The 14,922-nt window shown below is 43.2% G+C and overlaps 1 protein-coding gene across 1 annotated transcript in view; it reads left to right on the forward strand.

Annotated features, from left to right (window-relative positions):
- LOC112238881 (receptor tyrosine-protein kinase erbB-4-like) overlaps positions 1-14,922 on the forward strand; it is a 499,848-nt gene that overhangs the window by 337,875 nt on the left and 147,051 nt on the right. Inside the window, exons 4-7 of the mRNA XM_042320089.1 lie at positions 2,305-2,436; positions 7,616-7,681; positions 11,904-12,022; positions 13,848-13,989. Coding sequence (XP_042176023.1) covers positions 2,305-2,436; positions 7,616-7,681; positions 11,904-12,022; positions 13,848-13,989 — 459 coding nt within the window. The remainder of the gene's footprint in view (positions 1-2,304; positions 2,437-7,615; positions 7,682-11,903; positions 12,023-13,847; positions 13,990-14,922) is intronic.

Raw genomic sequence — 14,922 nt, forward strand, 5'->3', positions numbered from 1 at the left:
GTAGAGCGAAGCAGAAAACATATTAACACCACGTCCAATCATCTGTGGAGTACGCTTTAATCAGGATGCTACGGGACGGCTAGGTCACACACACACACTGTTACAGCGCATCCGCCAGCCAGCCAACCCCGCAATGGTTATGAATATGTCTAATCTGTTTCAGCCGTACGCCGCTAATCTGTTTGTGGAAAATATAGAGAGTCACACGCACACATTTGTTGTGAGAGACAAAGACAGCTCTGTAAATAATGCAAATCTTCTAACAAGTTTTTTTCTGTGTTTTATTCAGCAGGAGTCTGGATTATGTCTGACAAGGACTCTCACTGAGGATAGTCTGGATTATGTCTGACAAGGACTCTCTCTGAGGATAGTCTGGATTATGTCTGACAAGGACTCTCTCTGAGGATAGTCTGGATTATGTCTGACAAGGACTCTCATTGAGGATAGTCTGGATTATGTCTGACAAGGACTCTCATTGAGGATAGTCTGGATTAGGTCTGATAAGGACTCTCATTGAGGATAGTCTGGATTATGTCTGACAAGGACTCTCATTGAGGATAGTCTGGATTAGGTCTGACAAGGACTCTCACTGAGGATAGTCTGGATTAGGTCTGACAAGGACTCTCTCTGAGGATAGTCTGGATTAGGTCTGACAAGGACTCTCTCTGAGGATAGTCTGGATTATGTCTGACAAGGACTCTCCCTGAGGATAGTCTGGATTATGTCTGACAAGGACTCTCTCTGAGGATAGTCTGGATTAGGTCTGACAAGGACTCTCATTGAGGATAGTCTGGATTATGTCTGACAAGGACTCTCCCTGAGGATAGTCTGGATTATGTCTGACAAGGACTCTCACTGAGGATAGTCTGGATTATGTCTGACAAGGACTCTCTCTGAGGATAGTCTGGATTATGTCTGACAAGGACTCTCACTGAGGATAGTCTGGATTAGGTCTGACAAGGACTCTCACTGAGGATAGTTTGGATTAGGTCTGACAAGGACTCTCACTGAGGATAGTCTGGATTATGTCTGACAAGGACTCTCACTGAGAATAGTCTGGATGAGGTCTGGAAAGGACTCTCTCTGAGGATAGGTGTCATTACAGACCCTGGTTCGATTCCAGGCTGTATCAATACCGGTCGTTATTGGGAGTCCCATAGGGCGGTGCACAATTGGCCCAGCGTCGTCCGTGTTAGGGTTTGGCCGGGGTAGGCCGTCATTGTAAATAAGAATTTGTTCTTAACTGACTTGCCTAGTTAAATAATGGTAAAAATATATATAAAATTATCTCTGAGAATTCCCAAGATGAGAATAATCAGGGCTGCCCTCTGTGCACCATAGTGCACTGAGGGATGGAGGTTAGTGAGGGTGAAGAGAGGGGGTTGGTCTCCCCCAGCCCCAGTAAACTCTCTGATCCGAGGTTGACAATATAATCCATATTAGAAGTGCCCAGGGCCCTGGTCAAATGTAGTGCACTATATAGGGAATAGGGTGCCATTTTGGATATCTCATCCTCTCCTCCCTCCCATGATGAAATATGAAATTACAAACGTGTTAGTGTTGTCTTTCCCTGACTGGCTGAGGGTTTAAATCCAGGCTGGATGGATTTGGTATCGTGGGGGGGGTAACGTAATTATTTCCTGTGTTTGTGTGTGTGTGTGAGCATATGTGCGTGCGTGCATATATGTGTTTGAGCATGTTTGTGTGTGTCTGCTGGTATGAGTCTCCAATCTATGGAGGAGAAGAGAGGAAAAACAACAACAAAACTAGATGACGGTTAATATCACCAATAAGACAAGGTCTGTCTGTCTGGCCGAAAGCCACATCTATCATGTCTGTCTGGCCGAAAGCCACATCTATCATGTCTGTCTGGCCGAAAGCCACATCTATCATGTCTGTCTGGCCGAAAGCCACATCTATCATGTCTGTCTGGCCGAAAGCCACATCTATCATGTCTGTCTGGCTGATAGAGCGATATTGTACTCAGGGCTGAGGACTCCTTTAGCTGTTCCTCTAGGCAAGATTCTGTACTTTCTTTGTGTCTAAACAGCTTTGTGATTTCACACTTTATTTATACTTATAGATGACAAACCAGTTTGTTATTACGGCACATGAACGTTAACATGTTCGAAATGGCATTACTGCAACAACAAAAAATTCATTTAGATGAAATGCCTCTCCTGTAAAGTAGTGACGTCCGTTATACACCCAGCTTTCTGAAACAGGTCGCATATCTGTGTGTGTGTGTGTGTGCGTCAGTACTTTGTCCTGATGTGTTTCTCTGTATTTTCTCCTATCCTACAGAGATCCTACAGGGTGGTGTCTATGTCGACCAGAATAAGTTCCTGTGCCACGCAGACACCATCCACTGGCAAGACATCGTCAAGAACGCCCGCGTCAGCCCTCTGGTTGTGCCAACCAATAGCAGTGTTACATGTGAGTAGCTCACCAATGGAAAACGTAGACTCATTTTCTTAACACTTTTATATGTAGCCTGGATGTCTTTTACAAGAATAAGAAGAGCCAGACTATGACCACCAATATCATAGTAACTCACCAACAAAAGAGGAAATGTCTATCCATCCAGCCACGTTCTCATACACAAATAAATTATTTCACCAATTTACCTTTATAGCTTTCACGACAATGGAGAGAGTCAAACTATGTTATTAACACATGTAGACAGACGCATATAGGACAAGGCTGCCATGAACAGAATTAAGATCATAATATCTCAACATGTCACATCTAAGGGCCTACAAAATATACCTTGCTCAACTGTGACCCTAATGAAATGACATCACAGATGTACCATATTAACCGAGAAGTGGCTACACAAGAAGTGTCAACAGCCAGAAAAGCAATCACTTATTATATGTCCCAAATGGAAACTTTTTCCTATACACTGTAGTGCACTACTTTTGACCACAGCTCTATGGGAAGTAGTACACTATAAAGGTGATAGGGTGCCATTCGGGATACACTTAGTAACCTGAATCCGTAAAACAACAGTTCCAAGAAATGCATAATCTCTCAGTAATGCCTTTCTGTAATCAAAGAGAAGACAAGTGAACAGAATTATTATTATGATTTTTTTTTTATGGCACAAACATGCCATCAGCCTAATCTGACAAAGGGAGTCAGGGTGGGGGTAGCAGTGGGGGGTTTATGTCGCCTTATGTTATTGCTCTTCTGACCTGATTTTCTCTCATTGTCCCACAAGTTTGTTTGTAACCCTTGCTCTATAGTTCCCTCATGTTTTATGGAGTGGTTTTGTCATTGGTTGGTGATATATCTGTTGCTTTTGGTTTATTCTTTATTTATTGTATGTTTTTATTTGTTATTAATGACTAGCTGTCCTAGAACAACCTCTGGATCTGCCAACCTTCAAACACCAGCTCACAGCATTGATGATATGTCAGCATCATCCATTTATATTGCATTCTCTTCATTGGTCTCACTCAATACTTTTGATAATCTGATTTACGCACGTACACACACACACACACACACACACACACACACACACACACACACACACACACACACACACACACACATACAAACAGTGCAGACACTACACATCCTACTAAAGATCAAAGGGGGTCTGGAAACTTGTAATCCATCTTTAGACTATAATCTCCTCTATTCTTGGGGCAACTCCAGGTTTTTTTTCTGTTTTTATTGGCTCTTCAAAACAACAAAGGAATTTGAAATCGACTCCCTATCAATCCACGTATAAGCCTCTCTAGCTCTCATAGCCAAACCCATAACACAGAAAGTTGTAAAGTCATTTCGTTTCGACATTTTAACCTTCAGTAGTGAAACATTATGATGCGGAGAGAAAGAGTGTGATAGTTGTACTGAAGGTCAAGGGGAATTAGAATGTAGATAGTAAGACCTTGGACACTAAAGCCTGGTTATGACATCATATACAACTCTGTGTGGGCTCAGGTATACATATATGTTACAGATAGACATGTCTTTATCTCCAGCTCCCCAGCTTACCCCATTACCATGTCTCCTCTCCTGATCAGCTTCTAGTGACTGGTGTTTTTATGCTAACCTTGAACGACATCAAAGAGGGAGGGAAAGAGTGAGAGAGAGGGAGGTGTGGCAGAAGAGGCTTTCATGGTTCAGTTTGTCGCCCAGAGAGGAGAAACCTGATCAAAAGACAGTGAAGTGGTTCATATTACTGATAGATATGACTTATTTTACAATATTACTGACTTATTTTACAATATTACTGACAGATATTACTTATTTTACAATATTACTGATAGATATGACTTATTTTACAATATTACTGACTTATTTTACAATCTTACTGACTTATTTTACAATATTACTGATAGATATGACTTACTTTGCAATATTACTGACTTATTTTACAATATTACTGATAGATATGACTTATTTGACAAACTTACTGACTTATTTTACAATATTACTGATAAATATGACTTATTTTACAATATTACTGACTTATTTTACAATATTACTGATAGATATGACTTATTCTTACAAACTTACTGACTTATTTTACAATATTACTGACTTATTTTACAATATTACTGATAGATATGACTTATTTTACAATATTACTGATAGGTATGACTTATTTTACAATATTACTGATAGGTATGACTTATTTTACAATATTACTGATATATATTACTTATTTTACAATATTACTGACTTATTTTACAATATTACTGATAGATATGACTTATTTTACAATATTACTGACAGATATGACTTGTTTACAATATTACTGATAGATATCAAAACATCTAAATAAATTGTATTTATTTATGTAGCCCTTCGTACATCAGCTGATATCTCAAAGTGCTGTACAGAAACCCAGCCTAAAACCCCAAACAGCAAGCAATGCAGGTGTAGAAGCACGGTGGCTAGGGAAAACTCCCTAGAAAGGCCAAAACCTAGGAAGAAACCTAGAGAGGAACCAGGCTATGTGGGGTGGCCAGTCCTCTTCTGGCTGTGCCGGGTGGAGATTATAAAAGAACGTGGCCAAGATGTTCAAATGTTCATAAATGACCAGCATGGTCGAATAATAATAATCACAGGCAGAACAGTTGAAACTGGAGCAGCAGCACGGCCAGGTGGACTGGGGACAGCAAGGAGTCATCATGTCAGGTAGTCCTGAGGCATGTTCCTAGGGTTCAGGTCCTCCGAGAGAGAGAAAGAAAGAGAGAAAGAGAGAATTAGAGAGAGCATACTTAAATTCACACAGGACACCGGATAGGACAGGAGAAGTACTCCAGATATAACAAACTGACCCTAGCCCCCCGACACGTAAACTACTGCAGCATAAATACTGGAGGCTGAGACAGGAGGGGTCAGGAGACACTGTGGCCCCATCCGATGACACCCCCGGACAGGGCCAAACAGGAAGGATATAACCCCACCCACTTTGCCAAAGCACAGCCCCCACATCACTAGAGGGATATCTTCAACCACCAACTTACCATCCTGAGACAAGGCCGAGTATAGCCCACAAAGATCTCCGCCACGGCACAACCCAAGGGGGGGGCGCCAACCCAGACAGGAAGATCACATCAGTGACTCAACCCACTCAAGGGACGGTATGAAAGAGCCCTAGTAAGCCAGTGACCCTGTAATAGGGTTAGAGGCAAAGAATCCCAGTGGAAAGAGGGGAACCGGCCAGGCAGAGACAGCAAGGGCGGTTCGTTGCTCCAGAGCCTTTCCGTTCACCTTCACACACCTGGGCCAGACTACACTCAATCATATGACCCACTGAAGAGATGAGTCTTCAGTAAAGACTTAAAGGTTTTGACTGAGTTTGTGTCTCTCACATGGGTAGGCAGACCATTCCATAAAAATTGAGCTCTATAGGAGAAAGCCCTGCCTCCAGCTGTTTGCTTAGAAATTCTAGGGACAATTAGGAGGCCTGCGTCTTGTGACCGTAGCATACGTGTAGGTATGTACGGCAGGACCAAATCAGAGATAGGTAGGAGCAAGCCCATGTAATGCTTTGTAGGTTAGCAGTAAAACCTTGAAATCAGCCCTTGCCTTGACAGGAAGCCAGTGTAGGGAGGCTAGCACTGGAGTAATATGATCAAATATTTTGGTTCTAGTCAGGATTCTAGCAGCCGTATTTAGTACTAACTGAAGTTTATTTAGTGCTTTATCCGGGTAGCCGGAAAGTAGAGCATTGCAGTAGTCTAACCTAGAAGTGACAAAAGCATGGATTAATTTTTCTGCATCATTTTTGGACAGAAAGTTTCTGATTTTTGCAATGTTACATAGATGGAAAAAAGCTGTCCTTGAAACAGTCTTGATATGTTCTTCAAAAGAGAGATCAGGGTCCAGAGTAACGCCGAGGTCCTTCACAGTTTTATTTGAGACGACTGTACAACCATTAAAATTGATTGTCAGATTCAACAGAAGATCTCTTTGTTTCTTGGGACCTAGAACAAGCATCTCTGTTTTGTCCGAGTTTAAAAGTAGATATGACTTATTTACAATATTACTGACTTATTTACAATATTACTGATAGATATGACTTATTTTACAATATTACTGATAGATATGACTTATTTTACAATATTACTGATATATATGACTTATTTACAATATTACTGACTTATTTTACAATATTACTGATAGATATGACTTATTTACAATATTACTGATAGATATGACTTATTTACAATATTACTGATAGATATGACTAATTTACAATATTACTGACTTATTTTACAATATTACTGATAGATATGACTTATTTTACAATATTACTGACTTATTTTACAATAGTACTGATAGATATGACTTATTTTACAATATTACTGATAAATATGACTTATTTTACAATATTACTGGTAGATATGACTTATTTTACAATTTTACTGATAGATATGACTTATTTACAGTATTACTGACTTATTGTACAGCATGTGTTACAATTCCTATTGAGTAAGTGAGAGTGCGAGTGAGTGATTGAGTGAGGGAGGGAGAGATGGAGAGAAGGGTAGCAAAGGGCAGTTGATGGAGTCCGAGCGAGTACCAGCCCACTGGGCACACACTGGTTGAATCAATGTTGTTTCCTCGTCATTTCAATGAGATTACGTTGAACCAATGTAGAATAGACGTTGAATTGACGTCTGTGCCCAGTGGGAGGGATGGATGAAAAGAGGGAGGGATGAAGAGAGGGAGCGAGGAAGGGAGCTAGAGATGTCAGAGAGAGTGTCAGTCTTAAATATAATTGCTCTTAACTGAAGTGGAACAGAGACAGAGGACACCATTCAGCACTCATCCAGCCTCACTCTGCAATTACCAAGCAGTCAATTAAGCCCTCCAAAACACAGCTAGCACTAATATAGCAGCAGAGTTTGTAGCTAGTAGCTGTTGTCGCTGACTCTCTCCCCTACAGCAGTCATTAATAAGACAACTCTAGTACAGTGCATTAAGGACACAAAACAGTAGAGTTGAACAGTGTCACTGTTGAAATCATCATAGCCTTAAGCATGCCAGTGCTTAAAAGAGGACCTAGTAAGATGGGTGGTTTGATCATAATATCTCTGCTATGGAAAGTATTTGACTGGATAATTTACCCCCTTGTCGTCCACAGGTCAGAAGTGTCACGTCTCCTGTAATGGTCGCTGCTGGGGCCCAAAGGAGGACCAGTGTCAGACCTGTGAGTACCTCCCTGCAGTCTCTCTCTCTCTTTTTCTCTCTCACTCTCTCATTCGTTCGCTTTCTTTCTCCCCTGCCTCTCACCCACGACACGCAGACAGGCAGCACAGGAGTGCACTTTAACACTGCCAGCATAATTGGCTATGGCCCTGTGGCCCTCCCACAGACTCTTCTATTCTCTCTCTCTCTCGCTCTCTTTTTTTCCCTCTCTCTCGCTCTCTCTCACTCTCCTCTCCCTCTCTCTCTATCTTCTTTTCCCCATCGTCTCCTCCTCCGGCTCATGCCCCATCTCGCCCTCCTCCACAATGCCAGATTTTAAATCCTTGCCTCCTCAGGCTTAAACAACTGTGATTTCCCCTGCTACCCACTCCAATGACTGCCCTGCGTTAAGTCAAACTGTTAAACAACACACCGTCTGTTGCCTCACCTGTGAGCCATTCTGAAGATAGCTGTGGTGTGTGAGAGGTAACCTGGGTTAGCACATAGGACTGACCATCACAAATGCTCACGCACACACAAGCACGCATGTGCGCACATGCACACACACACACACACACACACACACACACACACACACACACACACACACACACACACACACACACACACACACACACACACACACACACACACACACACACACACACACACACACACTACCACTCAGCAGCACTCAGCCCAGAGGGGTGTCTCTCTCTGTCTGCGGGAGGGCGGTACCACATGGGGCTAATAACACCACAGCGTTTAGCTTCTTAGATATACAGTACTGCTAGTATTCTTAGATATACAGTACTGCTAGTATATTATGTCTGGTATATTACTATGCCTTAGTCTCCTGCTGTGAAGGGATGTGTGTTATGTACCCTCTCCATACCTTCGTGGACAAGCACATGTTTAAGAAGATAGGGCTTGACACACACACAGTCCCTTTCTAACAGGAGGTGTGCTGTAACAGTCCTGTAGTAAACACCATTAGGGTTTAGTTGAGGAAGAAGTCAAACTGTCTGTAAGTTCCCTCTTCTGTCTCTAATTAATCACTCTCATGTCCTGTCTGAGTACTTCTACCTCAGCCTGTCTGTCTGTCTGGCTGTCTGTCTATCCCAGGCCCCCATGTGCTTCTGTCACTGTACTGTACATGTCTTTCATTTCTCTCCATCTGTGGTATTCTCTCTTTTTACCCAGATTGTTCCATGTATTTCCCCTATTCTCTTTACTGTATGTATTTCTCTCCCTCCATCCCCTCATCTGCTGTCTTTTTTTCTCTCATTTTACACTCTCTTTCATCACATTAATTCTCTCTCTCCCTCTCTCTCTCTCTCTCTCCCTCTCTCTCTCTCTCTCTCTCTCTCTCTCTCTCTCTCTCTCTCCTCTCTCTCTCTCCCTCTCTCTCTCCTCTCTCTCTCTCTCTCTCTCTCTCTCTCTCTCTCTCTCTCTGACTCTCTCTCTCTCTCTCTCTCTCTCTCTCTCTCTCTCTCCAACTCTCTCTCTCTCTCTCTCCTCTCTCTCTCTCCCCTCTCTCTCTCCGACTCTCTCTCTCTCTCCCTCTCTCTCCCTCCCTCTCTCTCCGACTCTCTCTCTCTCTCTCTCTCTCTTCGACTCTCTCTCTCTCCGACTCTCTCTCTCTCTCTCTCTCTCTCTCCATCTCTCTCTCACCATCTCTCTCACTCTCTCTCGCTCTCTCTCTCTCTCTCTCTCCCTCTCTCTCTCTCCAACTCTCCCTCTCCCTCACTCTCTCTCTCTCCGACTCTCTCTCTCTCTCTCTCCGACTCTCTCTCTCCCTCTCTCTCTCTCCGACTCTCTCGCTCTCTCTCTCTCTCTCCCTCTCTCTCTCTCTCCGACTCTCTCTCTCTCTCTCTCTCTCTCTCCTCTCTCTCTCCCCCCCCCCCTCTCTCTCTCTCTCTCTCACCATCTCTCTCACCCTCTCTCGCTCTCTCTCTCCCTCTCTCTCTCTCCGACTCTCTCTCTCTCCCCTCACTCTCTCTCTCTCCGACTCTCTCTCTCTCTCTCTCTCTCTCTCTCTCTCTCTCGCTGTCTCCCTCTTTCTCTCTCTCTCTCCCTCTCTCGCTGTGTCTAATGTTGTCACTGTTGTGTTCCCTGGCGTGCTGTCTGTGTGCTCTGCAGCTTGATCTCATTAAGATAATCAGTATGAACTCCTTCACCCAGTGACTAGTTAACAGCACGTCATCTCTCCTCACAAGATAACACTGCGTGTTTGCTCTCTTTTTGCCCTGAATCCCTCCATCATATTTTCGCATAATATGTATGTGGGGGACTTCTATCCATTCTATCCATCTTCTTCCATCTTTCCATCTACCCATGCATGCCTCTTCCTCCATCTCTCCATCCCTCTTCATCTCACTCTATCCCTCTCCTTCTCCTTCAATCCCTTTCCTTCGTTCTCCATCCCCCTCCTTCTCACTCCATCCCTCTTCTCTCCCTCTATCCTTCTCCTTATTTCCCGTTGATAGGGCTGGAGCATACTATGGTGCTGTGTGAGAAACTGCTAGACAAAGGACTCTCAGTATAACACTCTCACGTCAAGTACTGAATACAGAACTCCCTCATCAATATCAACCGCTGGCTGGCTGTATTATCTCCTGACATGCAGGTGCCTAAACAGGCTCCCTGGTCTACAGAACAGCCAGACACACACGCACACACACGCACACTCTCTCCCCCGTCTCCACCGAGCCTACGACTGAGCCCCTCCAGAAACATGGGCCTCTGCTGCTCTATAAAAACAGACAGCTAGGCAGCGTTGATATAAGATTCAGCGCTGTGACGGATGCCCCTGTCAGCAGCCTGTTCAAATTGAAGATATTCAGCATACTTTATGAGATTGATGACTTTTTATTTGTGGTGGCTGCCTGGTATTTTTAAGTGGATAGTATTTTTAAGGCAAATAGATCAATGGCTGTGTGGCGTGTGAGCATGCTTTCGTTCGTCAATGTGCATGTGTGGCGCCTCCTGATGAGGTCATTTGTTAAACAAAATGTATTTTTGTTAAGTAGGCCATTTCATTTCACTAACGGTGGCGAGAGGCGCATGGCAGGCGTAATGGAATGCATTGATGATACGTTAGTGAGGTGAGGAGAGGAGGACAAGAGGGAGAGGAAGGGGAGGGGTTGAGTGGGAAGAGGAGTAGAGGACGGCAGGAGGAGGATGTGCCGGGGAGGAGGGAAAAGAGGTGAGGAATGTGGGCAGACCAGACGGGCCAGTCTCACTGTAACAAGGTATCACCACCAACCCAAAGGGTCAGCACAACAAAGTGCTGTGCTCTACTCAGCAAGACATATTCCACAAGCATTTGCACAATTACACAAATGGATAAATTGACAACGTCATATAGCTACACTATAGCAAGTGTTGATTATTGCGCAAGCACACACCCATGCATGCTCACCAACATTCACACACACACACACACACACACACACACACACACACACACACACACACACACTGGAAGGTAAACCTCAGCTCGGGCATCAACACGGCCTCTGTTAAAAGTCACCCTGTATTCAGCTGTAGCTGTCAACTTGTGAGGCGGGTGGTGAGGCAGAGGCATACGACACACACACACACACACACACACACACACACACACACACACACACACACACACACACACACAGACAGACAGGCGTACCCATCAGTCCATCAGCAACTCATCAAGCCCATATGGCTAGACATCAACAGGACTGGTGAATGGAGTTGGAGGAGAATGAGAACAGGGCTGGCGGTGGAAGCAGCACATTCAGGAGAAATAGCTGATAGCCGTTTCAATCACACTGTCAATGTCAGACAGGAAACATAGAAATTCAGCTCCATACAGCACCACAGACTGGCAGACTGTCATATGAACATCAGTCTAACAGCAGGGTATCTCTCCAAAAGACTCTTTACTCAGCTAAACTCCATATTGCCTTAGCTGAAGTCTATCGGTCTGTTTCCTGGACACAGAGGAAGCCTTGTCATATGGACTGAAATGCATGTTCAATGGAGAATCCCCAGTGACCAGGCATAGGATTAATAAACAATATGTGTGACTTCATTCTGCAGGAAAACAGTCAACATGATAGATTTAACTTTAGGGAGGCTATGTTTTCCACAAGCACTATGTTTCCTTGTTTCCTTGTTTGGATTCTAGTCAAAGTAATGCTTCTGTGATGGGAACCTGTTATATCGTGTTCTGATGCTCTTTCCCTTTTGTCTTTCTCCAGTGACTAAAACAGTGTGTGCTGAGCAGTGTGACGGTCGCTGTTTCGGACCCTGGGTCAGTAACTGCTGCCATCGCGAGTGTGCAGGAGGATGCTCCGGACCCAAGGATACGGACTGCTTCGTATGTACACACAGTTACACGCAGGAGCATGCACACACACACTCACCCACCTGCGTGTGGACACAGACATTCATGCACGCGCACACACACACACACACACACACACACACACACATATACATACACTTTATAAAGCTTATCGTCACAAAAGAGAAAGCTCTCCTTTCAATCAACTGTTGCCATGGTGAACAGTCTCAAACCGTCAAAGACAGAGTTTTTGATTATAGACCAGCAAGTCTATTTCTTCCTGTTCTCTTCTTGTTCTCTTCTTTAGTACATCAGAGCTTTTATCTTATCTGTGACATTTTGTGTGAATGTGAGGTTATTTCCATTAGAGGCTATTCATACTTCCATAGAGAAGTCGCTCCTGACACAGAATCTCCCTGTTTAAACTGTCTACTTCCCAAAGGCATCGTATTCCCTCTGTGGTGCAATCCTTTTGATCAGGACCCATAGGGCTCTAGCCAAAAATAGTTCACTACATATGGAATAGGGTGCCATTTGGGACACAGCCATCGTTCTTTGTGGGAAAGAGAGATAACGTTCAAATCAAATTTTCTCCCACAATGCCTTGTGCTGTGCCCACCTCCCTTTCTTTGTTACTCTCTCTCTCTCTAATGTCAAGAATGTGCAAAGCTGTCATCAAGGTAAAGGGTGGCTACTTTGAAGAATCTCAAATGTAAAATATAATTTGATTTGTTTAAACACTTTATTGGTTACCACATGATTCCATATGTGCTATTTCATAGTTTTGTTGTCTTCATTATTATTCTACAATGTAGATACTAGTAAATAGAAAGAAAAACCCTTGAATGAGCAGGTGTTTTAAAACTTTTGACCGGTAGTGTAGATTTTTTTCTCTCTGTCTTTTCTCTCTGTCACGCACTGACCATAGTTTGCTTTGTATGTTTCTATGTTTTGTTTGGTCAGGGTGTGATCTGAGTGGGCATTCTATGTTGTATGTCTAGTTTGTCTATTTCTGTGTTTGGCCTGATATGGTTCTCAATCAGAGGCAAGTGTTAGTCGTTGTCTCTGATTGGGAACCGTATTTAGGTAGCCTGTTTTGTCATTGTGGGTGATTGTCTATGTTATGTTGCTTGTATGCACAGTGGTTCCTGTGTCAGTGTTTGTGCCACACGGGACTGTTTTGTTATTTTGTGTTCAGTTTATACTATTAAAACATGGACACTTACCACGCTGCGTTTTGGTCCGATCCCTGTTACTCCTCTTCAGACGAAGAGGAAATCAGCTGTTACTCTCTCTCTCCCGCACTCTTTCTCTCTTTCTTTCTCCCTCTCTTTATCCATTTATCCTTTCTGGATCTAACTTATTTCCAGAGTTTGTGTTATATTTCATGATGTATTGGGCTCCTTTCTGTTTAATTAGATACCGGGAGTTCTAACTATTGATATTACTTTTTCAACACGGATTTGAATCAATGGTTTTCATGTTATTCACACCTGAGCTATCTTCAGAGTGGAAAAACACTCTGGGGTTGCATTCCAAATGGCACCCTATCCCCTATATAGTTATGTCTTTAACCAAAGCCCTATCAAAGGTAGTGTGCTACATAGGGAATAGGGTGCCATTTGTCACCCATTAAGTCTGTGTAGTGTTTAACAGTCTTTGTGTTTACAGCTACATACCAGTTACTTGATCATGTGCTTGCTTGGAGAGCATAGGGCTGCCAGTGACAAAAACAATCTTTAAGGACTGTTATTTAGCTGGAAACCACAATGTGCTAACTGTGTTTCCATGAGCACCCAGCACTAATATGTGTGTTTGTGTGTGTGCGCACACGTACTTGTGTGTGTTTCATCTACAGGCTTGCACCAACTTCAACGACAGCGGGGCGTGTGTGACCCAGTGCCCCCAGCCTCATGTATACAACCCCACCACCTTCCAGCTGGAAAGCAACCCCAGAGCCAAGTACACCTACGGAGCCTTCTGCGTCAAGAAGTGCCCACGTAAGGAATGACACACACACAACAACATACAGTACACATGCTTTTGTGAAATAACGGGACATAAAACATGTGTTTTACCAGTGGAAGCAAAATAGCCCCAATAATAATAATAATAATCAATAATCCCAACATATTTTGATGGTATTTGCAACACCACTGGTGTGGCCAAAGAGCTTTTTTTCATGTCATCTGACTAAAGCACCAGTTCCAATCCAAGTGCCAATGCCTTTTAGCAAACTCCAGGCGTTTACATTTCATTGTTGTCTGATTACCATATTTTGCCATTAACGAACATACAATTATGTATTTTCTATTAGCAATTATCTATTTTAAATACATTTTCTTGGTCTTAGAGTCATTAAATATGCAGAGTACATTTGGGGGAGTTACTGATTTCAATACATGTAAAATAAATAATAATAGGAAAACTCAAAAAATGAAGTTATGACCTGTTGGATGATATGAAAATAGTTCTCTTTGGCCATGCACACCAATGCATGTCCAGAAAAGAATCCCATACCTACAGTAAAATATGGTGGTGGATCTTTGATGTTATGGGGCTGTTTTTCTTCCACTGGTCCTGGGGCCCTTGTTAAGGTCAACAGCATCATGAACTTTACCCAGAACCAGGACATTTTTGACAAAAACACAGTTGCCTCTGCCAGGTGGCTGAAACTTGGCCACAAGGCAATAACTCCAAGCACACATCACAATCCACAAAGAAATGGTTAATAGGCCCCAAAATCAACATTGTTCAATGGCCATCTCAGTGTTTGGACTTGAAACCCATTGAAAGCCTGTGGTCTGAATTGAAGAGGGCAGTCCGTAAGCGCAGACGAAGGATATCAAGGATCTGGAAGGATTCTGTATGGAGAAATGGTCTAAGATCCTTTCCAATGTGTTCTCCAACTCATAAAACATTTAGAAAAAGGC

Source organism: Oncorhynchus tshawytscha, linkage group LG03 (assembly GCF_018296145.1).
Source record: "Oncorhynchus tshawytscha isolate Ot180627B linkage group LG03, Otsh_v2.0, whole genome shotgun sequence".
In the NCBI taxonomy this organism is placed as follows: domain Eukaryota; kingdom Metazoa; phylum Chordata; class Actinopteri; order Salmoniformes; family Salmonidae; genus Oncorhynchus; species Oncorhynchus tshawytscha.